This window comes from Lipotes vexillifer, unplaced genomic scaffold (assembly GCF_000442215.2).
Source record: "Lipotes vexillifer unplaced genomic scaffold, Lipotes_vexillifer_v1.1 scaffold325, whole genome shotgun sequence".
Taxonomy (NCBI): Eukaryota; Metazoa; Chordata; class Mammalia; order Artiodactyla; family Lipotidae; genus Lipotes; species Lipotes vexillifer.
In genome coordinates this window covers 2,749,752-2,759,351 of record NW_006799313.1, presented here as the reverse complement: position 1 = coordinate 2,759,351, position 9,600 = coordinate 2,749,752, and the positions used below count along the sequence as shown (strand labels likewise).

The 9,600-nt window shown below is 40.1% G+C and overlaps 1 protein-coding gene across 7 annotated transcripts in view; it reads right to left on the bottom strand.

Moving 5' to 3' along the window:
- The window catches only part of HELLS (helicase, lymphoid specific), a 39,753-nt gene extending 37,000 nt beyond the window's left edge, over positions 1-2,753 (bottom strand). For 6 of the 7 annotated variants that reach the window (XM_007471588.1, XM_007471594.1, XM_007471591.1 and 3 more), the window contains exons 1-2: positions 2,566-2,753; positions 2,018-2,139 (exon numbers count right to left, since the gene is read on the bottom strand). In XM_007471588.1, coding sequence (XP_007471650.1) covers positions 2,018-2,139; positions 2,566-2,596 — 153 coding nt within the window. In that variant the 5' untranslated portion in view covers positions 2,597-2,753. The remainder of the gene's footprint in view (positions 1-2,017; positions 2,140-2,565) is intronic. The other variant, XM_007471589.1, reaches the window with a different exon arrangement.
- Between the last annotated feature and the right edge of the window lie 6,847 nt (positions 2,754-9,600).

The window sequence follows — 9,600 nt, the reverse complement described above, 5'->3', positions numbered from 1 at the left end:
TTTTTTTTTTTTTTTTTTTTTTTTTTGCGGGACGCGGGCCTCTCACTGTTGTGGCCTCTCCCGCTGCAGAGCACAGACTCCGGACGCGCAGGCCCAGTGGCCATGGCTCACGGGCCCAGTCGTTCCGCAGCATGTGGGATCTTCCCGGACCGGGGCACGAACCCGTGGTCCCCTGCATCGGCAGGCGGACTCTCAACCACTGCGCCACCAGGGAAGCCCTGATAGACCTTTTTTAAATGTGAAAATAATCTTTCTTCACTTTAACTCATGCATTCTTGAAATGTATTCTTATTACACCTCATATCTTTCTTCAAATAGCATTTCCTTAACCAACAATCTTCATGGGTTATAAAAGTGAACTACACTACTCAAAATTAAGGGCTTATCGCTTACAATCTCTGGAGTTGATTCTACTCTGGACCATGTCCCAGGATTCATCCTTTACAATTCACCTTGTTACAATGGCTAGTAAGTATATTTATTTTATTTATATAATCATATATGTTAGGTAATATAAAATATTCTTTTACCTTAGTTAGAAATTCAATGGACATTTACTATAGCCTACTATTTGCCAGGTGCACAGCCTACAAAAACAAAACAATGTGATGTGCCCTCAAGAAACTAAGTGAGAAAGAATCAAGTAAGTAAGGATAATACTGTCTAACAAAGTACTGTAGGAATTCATAGAATGAGTAAAGGTGGTTCAAGGTTGACCTCCCAATTCTATTAAATTTGTTAACATACTACCTTACCGGATTATGGTCAACTACAGATGATCAGTAATAATGGAACTATTATATACTGGAGTGAAAGTATAGCAAGGTGGTTAAAAAGTGTGAATTCTGGAACCACATGGCCTACATTACCATCTCTAGGTGAGGGACCCCAGGCAACCTCTAGGTGCCTCAGTCTCCTCATTTGTAAAGTGGAATGAAAATAGAACCTAGTTTATAGACTATTTTAATAAAAGTAATAGTTTATACTAGTAATTAAACTAGTAAGTTTAATAATAGTAATCATAATGAGTTTAATAATGGTATCTACTTGATACTATTGAGGATTCAATGAGTAAAATACATGCACAGCATTCAAACAGTGACTGACTCACAATAAATGATCATGAGGTGTCAAAAATGCTAACAAAATTATCATTATTGTTGATATAAAATAGCAGGGAACTAATTCATTACTTTCCTTTGGAGTGCATTATTCCCCAAATTGAGTAGTTTTGTAATTACATGGAGTTAATTCAATATTAATGTCCTCAGAGAGGTTTTAGTGTTAAGGACAGGAACTCTGGAGACAGCCAAACTTGAGTTCACTGGTGTGTGACCTGACCCCCAATTGCCTCAGTTTCATCATATGTAAATGGAGATATCAAAAGTACCTAAATAACCATAATACTGGGAGGGCTAAATAAATTATTACAAGAAAATCACTTAGTAGGCAGCACATAAGATGTAGTAGGTTTCAGTCTTCTTGCATATGCAATAATGAAGCAACAGGGTGGGACAGTACTGGAATAAAATATACTTAAAAACTGAAGTTTTTCAAGAGGTTAAAAACTGCTTTTAGTAACCTACAAAGTACTCTGCACCAGAAAACCACAAGGATAATTAACTCTTCGTTGAAAAAGTACATCACATTTTAACCTAAAGAATCTTACTCAGCAATAGCCTAAGAAATGGAAAAGAAAGCAAAAAACAAGTTGATCACTTAGGTGGAAAACAGCACTGAAAGAATTCACTAAAAATAATTCACTACCGACTTTGGAAGAATTATAATAGCTAAACAAGCAATTTGAAATGCTCACTTAAGAGAAATGAGGCCACTTTATAGACCAAGACTATATCTGATAGAAGCCTCATTCAAAGCTCATGCAAAGGTTTCTCAAAAATAGCATCGGTAAACAGAGATAAATAAGGAAGCCCGTTTTAAAGTTGATGAAAAACCAGACTAGTAAACTTAAGCACACAAACCACACCCCCGACGATGAACTTGATGCCTATTTTACCTTTTCTAGCATCTTCCTCTCTCTCTCTAGCCCAGCAGCTTCAAGCTGTTCTTCCTCCTCTACCATGGCTGGGGTAATCACGGCAGTCTCCGGCTGTTCAACCATATCTGGAGCTACGGACCCTAGGAGGGGACAAGGCTTTTAAATTGCAGCTTTAAAAAATGACCAGTTACTCAACTTCCGAGTAAACAACCTTCCTCCCTTTCCCAGATGCATTTGCGGCAAACCATTAAGACCCAGAGGGACGCCAGTATCACCTCACAGAAGACATCCTAAGCCTTCACTATGTCAACAAGTTGTCTGGACCCCAGTTTACAAATGGAGATATTTCGGAAAACGCAGCTCCCGTGTCAAATTTCCTATACCATGCAAATATGCGCAGTTCCGGGTGTCACTCCCCACAGAAAAGGTAACCCTCCTTTCCTCCTCAGTCTCTGCCCGGAGTCGCCTCTCCCCTCAAAAGCTCGGCTGCAGTCTCTCCATGCTGCTCCAGCACCCCCGCCCCGGACGCCGCCGCCCGCTCCGGGAGGCAGGTTCTCCTCACTCACCGCCGCTGCTCGCGGGGTGCTGCGCCGGCATGGCTGGACACACACTCCGGAACCCGGTGCCCTCCTCACAGCGCCTGCAACGCCGCGCGCTAAAACCTCCCAGACGCTTGCCGGTCCCAGTCTCCCGGCCAGGTGTCCAGCCAGAGAAAAACGCGCGCTTCTCCTTCGCGGGAAAACGCCGTCATCTCGCGATACTTCGTGCTCTCCACCCCGCCCCCGAGTCCCGCTGGCGCGAGACTTGGGGAAGTTTGGTTTTCGTCAGAACCGTCTTGGGAGACTGTGAGCTTTTACGAGGACCTCGGGTTTGGGGAAGCTGGGTTCTGCTGCATAAGTCATCCTTAAACTAGCTGTGTGATACTGGGCGAGTCTGCCTACGTGGAGGGCCCGGTTCCCTCACGTAGTTGATGATGGTGCCGCACTATGCAGACTTCAGTAGCGCTCTTGCTTGCAAGGTACCTTCACACACTGGCTAATGTGATTAAATCCTGCCAACGGATGATCCTTTAGGTAGAAAGATGTACTGAGTATCCAGGTGAAGATGTCAGAGACTAATATTGCTAAACTTTGCCACCATCTGCAGTTCACATTTTGAGTGAAAATTCCCCGAAATGACCCAGAAGAGGGCTCTTTTTGTGGCTGGGATAGCAGAGAGAAATAAGAAGATTATGGTAGAGTTCTTGTTGAAAAGTTATTTCAGGATAAGGGAGAACTTAATGCAGTGATAAGCCTACCGGAGTGGCCAGTAGAAAAGACGTAAGGTTCAGGAATTCAATAGACCAGTTATTAGAGAAGGCACCTGAAGGGAGGAGCTGGGCTTTTCTTGTCCCTTGGTTTTCACTTCAGCCTTCAGTCCCTCCCTTTCTTACCTGCAGTCCCTTTTAACAAGTTCTTTTGCCACCCCTCGCCCCAACCTCAGAATTTATGGTATACCTGCCATGTAACCACCTGTTTCCTCCATTTCTGACTCCAACAACTTTAATTATTTGTAATTGTACAAAATTTAAGGGTTTACAATGCACGTCACGTCCCTCATAACCATCTTCAGCAAACTTCATAACACTGAGATTAGCAGAGCAGATTGTTTTTATCCCTACGTTATAGGTGAGAAAACTGATGCTCACAGAGGATAAATTAACTTGCCCAGAAGCCTACAGTCACTTCGTGATACAACAGTAGCCAAACCCAGATCTTTGGAAAACTAGTTCAGTATTAAGATAAATTATAACCTCCATTAGTAATTATTCTTTTTTTTTTTTTTTTTTGCGGTATGTGGGCCTCTCACTGTTGTGGCCTCTCCCATTGTGGAGCACAGGCTCCGGACGAGCAGGCTCAGCGGCCATGGCCCACGGGCCCAGCCGCTCCACGGCATGTGGGATCCTCCCAGACCGGGGCACGAACCCGTATCCCCTGCATCGGCAGGCGGACCCTCAACCACTGCGCCACCAGGGAAGCCCAGTAATTATTCTTAAATCATACCTCTTTCTTATCAAAGACAATAGCTATCAGTCAGTCTCACACTACTAAGATTTCTGACCTTCACCAAACTAACTCCGAAATTTCTTGCCCCGACTTCCGAAACACTGCTTTTTACAGGGGTTTCCCCTAAGGTACTGAAAATCTTTTCTTGTTCCCTCTTTTGAACTCAATTGTGGCCCACCTCTCTGATTCCTCAGAGATCAAATGGGGAAGATTTATCCAAACACACGTGGGATGGAATTCAAGGCAATTTCATCTCATTCTCAAAGGACAGGAATCTCATCTAACATCTTAGCCCCACACTTGACACGAGTTGCACTGGGTGTTTCCGGACATGTTTGCCACTGTGCAGACCTCAAGAGTGGCTATGAAAAGTTTTGTTCATTCACTTTAAGGGTATACATTTAAATGTCATCTGGGTACCTGTAACTTTTCTAGGTGCTGTACAGCAATGAACCAGGCAAACAGGATTCCTGTTGATATGGAACTCACCTTCCAGTTGAGACAAATACATATGTGTGAGAAATTCTCTGCAAAATATTAGAATAGAGTGGTGTGAGAGTAACTGGGTAGTTAGTTTAGACTGGGTAATCAGGTATCTGAGGAAGTGACAGACTTTTAAGCTGAGAACCAATGTCAAACAGCCAGCTAGCCCAGGGGAAGAATGGGCCAAGCAGAAGCTACAGCTAGGGCAAAGAGAATAAGGCAGGAATAAGCTTGGGTATGTTTGAGTATCAGAAGAAGACCAGTATGACTGAAGCAGAGTTGACAAGAGGGTGTGGCACAAAAAATCAGGGGTAGGCTGTCCAGATGAGCCACAAAATGCCGTCTTCTTCTAGATTTCCTAATGGCTTCACCATCCACCCAATCAAAGTGAAACAAAACAGTCAAAAAAACAAAACCACTGCTCCATCTTGCTTATATGGCACCACTTCCTGCCTACCTCACAAAGTAAACAATGGCTACAAGACAGAACTCCCCTTCCAGATTTCCAACACCAAATTTACAAACCTACCTGCATCTGACACCTTTTCCACTTTCTCTCATCATATGCTCTGGATCCATCTCCCTGCAGCCTATTCAGGAACCTTAGATTATACATTACCCCATTCACTCTTTATTTCTTAAACCTCTACTGAATATTTTCCATTAGTACTTAAATATTTGAACACACACCAAAGTAACTAAGGAAATCAATGACTACGCATGGTCAAATTTAATGGACATCTCTCAGTCCTCATCTCAACCTCATTGACACCTGACACTATTGCTCACTTCTTTATGGAAACACATTTGGCCCTTGTTTTTTCTGACCCCCACACTCTCCTGATATTCCTATTTCTGACGTCTACTAGTTCATTCTCCTCTAGCCAATCTCTAAGTGTTGAACTTTCTGAGTGAACCAGAAATGATCTGAGTTTCTAACTAATTGTATAATCTAATAACAATATTTTAAATGAAAGGTAAATTCACTAGGAATGGTCCAAAATAAAAACAATCTGTTCATCCATATCTATCATGTGTAGTGCCAAGCGCTATTTTGGGCACTAGCAATTCGGAGGTAATAAAAGACAAGACAATCTTTCTGAACTCAGAGTTTACATTGTAGTGGAAACAGTAGACAACTATATAAAATAATGTTAGCTAGTGGTAAATAATAGATAACTATAAAGAAATATGACGTAGGGTAAGGTCATGATACTGACAGAGGATGGGTAGAGAACAGTCCGACTCTGAGTAAACAGACATTAAGTAGAGACCTAAATGAGAAGATAATATAAACCATTCAAAGACTTAGGCAAAGAATATTTCCAAAGGAAAAGCAAGAGTAAAAGCCCTTAGGTAGATAGGAAATTGGGAGATTGAGAAATTAGATCCACAGTGAAGTTAATAAGGTTGAGTGGCAGTTGAAATTGTAGAGATAGAGACTAGAATAAATAGGAACTTGTAATAAAAATTTGGATTTTTATTATGAGGAATGTCACTAGAGCGTCCCGAGTAAGGAATAATAGGATTTGATTCACATGTTTAAAAGATCATAAAACATGCAGTCTAATTAAAAGTCTGATGAGAATTGTTTACTTTTTCAACGGCTCACGTAAGTGGTTTTAAAAATCAAATCAGAACTATTACCACTAAGTTATGACAAATTTACTGCATACACAATTTATTTAAAATCACTTGGTATAAATTAAGAATAAAACAAACCCTATCATTCAAACACTTTCCAATTTATTTTCACACTTGAAAGCCCAAACACAGGCATTCAAAGCATTTTACAATCTACAAAAGTTTTAATCAAGTTAATACTTCCCTTTCAAAGCTTTTTAAGAATACAGAAGCTAAAATTAAAAGCCTTGGGATTTATTTGATAATCAGAATACATCATGTACTTACAATATTGATTATCAATACTGCTTAGACCAAAAACATTTGAGGCTTCACTTTCTGCTTTTATAATACCATTTTGTATAGTGCTGTACATGAAGATGAAAAATGAGAACAAATGTATATACCCCATTGTTATCAATTTTATATACTCCTTCACGTCTATATTAATCATTTACACTTTTATTACAAAAATGATTTTTCCAAATATATTGCAATAGTACATGTCATTTTTACCTTAAATAAAATAATGGAAGTACTGTTTACTTAAACGTTCAAAAAATGAAACACTTTAAAAATTTATTTATTTATTTATTTATTTTGGCTGCGTTGGGTCTTCGTTGGGCACGTGGGCTTTCTCTAGTTGCGGCGAGCAGGGGCTACTCTTCGTTGCGGTGCACAGGCTTCTCATTGCGGTGGCTTCTCTTGTTGCGGAGCACGGGCTCTAGGCACGCGGGCTTCGGTAGTTGTGGCACATGGGCTTAGTAGTTGTAGCTTGCAGGCTCTAGAGCACAGGCTCAGTAGTTGTGGCACACGGGCTTAGTTGCTCCGTGGCATGTGGGATCTTCCCAGACCAGGGCTCAAACCTGTGTCCCCTGCATTGGCAGGCGGATTCCTAACCACTGTGCCACCAGGGAAGCCCGCAATGCAATTTTCGTAAAGTCAAATTTCCTTCTTGGAGTATTTTAGAAAATAAACCCAACTCACATAATAAAATGTACAAAAGAAAACCTCAGTTGGAACCAAGGGAAGATCAATATGAATGGTAGAATGTTTATAAAGAAATGCAGTTTTGCTAACTTCCCAAGCCTTGTAACTTTATGTAGCTTGTCAAAATATTGAGGCAGTGCTTGGCACATAATCAGGGCTTACCGAGTGTTCCTGCATTCATTCAAAGTACCAAGTAGCTCACTTCGGCAATTACACTCTTAGTAAATAAGCAATATGTTTTTTATTGAAGTATAGTTGATTTACAGTGTTGTGTTAGTTTCAGATGTACAACAAAATGATTCAGTTATACATATATATGTATATAGATATATTCTTTTTCAGATTCTTTTCCATTATAGATTATTATAAGATATTCACTATAGTTCCCCATGCTATACAGTAGGTCCTTGTTTATCCATTTTATATATAGTAGTGTATATCTGTTAATCCCAAACTCCTAATTTATCCTCCCCCCTTACCCCTTTGGTAACCATAAATTTGTTTTCTATGTCTGTGAGTCTATTTCTGTTTTGTAAATAAGTTCATTTGTATCACTTTTTTTAGATTCCACATATAACTGATATTATGTATTTGTCTCTTTCTGATTTATTTCACGTAGTATGATAATCTCTAGGTCCATCCATGTTGCTACAAATGGCATTATTTCATTCTTTTTTATGGCTGAGTAATATTCCATTGTATACATATTCCACATCTTCTTTATCCATTCATCTGTTGATGCACATTTAGGTTGCTTCCATGTCTTGGCCATTGTAAATAGTGCTGCTATGAACACTGGAGTGCATGTATCTTTTCAAATTAAAGTTTTCAACTTTTCTGAATATATGCCCAGGAGTGGGATTGCTGGGTCATATGGTAATTCTATTTTTAGTTTTTTAAGGAACCTCCATACTGTTCTCCATAGCAGTTATATCAATTTACATTCCCACCAACAGTGTAGGAGAGTTCCCTCTTCTCCACACCTTCTCCAGCATTTATTATTTGTAGACTTTTTGATGATGGCCATTCACACCTCACTGTAGTTTTGATTTGCATTTCTAGCAAACGGTATTTTTAAAGGGCAAGGCTATCTTCTCTCTCTGAAGTGGCTAATTTCCCCGAAATTAAAAAAAAATTATTTTTAAATCTTTTTAAAAATTATTTTTCATTTTTACATGTTGTAAAACAGTGAAGTCCAAATTAATGGTCTTACCATGTAGGGAAGCAAAATTTGTCACCCCAAAATGTGTCTCTTTGGCATGAGGATTAATTTAGCCTGATTATTTTTAAGAAACAGAAGACTCAGGAAGCTTTTCTTGTTACTGACCCCTTTACTGCCAAAAAGAATTTTGACAGAGGGTCTGTTCTGGAATAGAGCTAAGAATATGGGCTAGGTGAGGTGGGGAACACTCGGCAGGGCCTAGATATCAGAGTCCACTCAGTGTACTGCAAGGCCCAGCAAACATTTGTGTACCAAACATTTGCTTTTCATCTCCATATGCATTGCCTCCCCCTTTGAAGTCTCAAACCACTACCCCCAACATCCTCTTTTGTTTTCAGCTGAAGACAGTATTTAAGGCGAGGGTTTCAGTCATTTTGGTGAGTTACTCAGTTTTCCTGGTTCTCTCCCACAATACATGTTATTAAATTCTTGTCTTCTCCTGTTAATCTGTTAATGTGTCTCACGTCAATTTAATTCTTAAACCTGCCAGAAAAACTTAGAAGGGTAGAGGAAAATTTCTTCCTCCCTGACACTACACTTGGAAATTCATATTTTGGACACTGCTTCGACAAAATCAAAATAATATGAATTCAATACAAAAATCACTTTCCCCCCCAGAGGTAAGACTTTGTTTTCTGACACAATATATGTCAGATAAACTATAAAACAATCGTGGCAAATTAAAATCTGATTTTCCATTGCGACCTCACATGATTTTTGCCTTTTATAACAATCTCTGCTGTCTGAATATGCTCATGAAATACAAAATAATTTTACCTTATCCAAACAAAAATAGGAAATGAAAAATCATAATAAACCATATGGCATTTTAAGACAAATTATTCCATGATTATATGCTTTAGTATTTACCCTCCAACAATGTATACTCTAAAAAGTTGACTGTTCTAGATAAAAATAGCCTCAGTTCCTAAGCTACAATGAAAGCTGTTATCCTAAAGTCAGAGGCTTTGAAAATCTCAATGCCCTTTTGCCAATGCTACCTAACTTTTGTAGAGTCAAAAAATATACTCAGGGCTTCCCTGGTGGCACAGTGGTTGAGAGTCCGCCTGCCGATGCAGGGGACACGGGTTCGTGCCCCAGTCCAGGAAGATCCCACATGCCGCGGAGCGGCTGGGCCCGTGAGCCATGGCCGCTGAGCCTGCGTGTCCAGAGCCTGTGCTCTGCAACGGGAGAGGCCACAACAGTGAGAGGCCCGCGTACCTCAAAAAATAAATAAA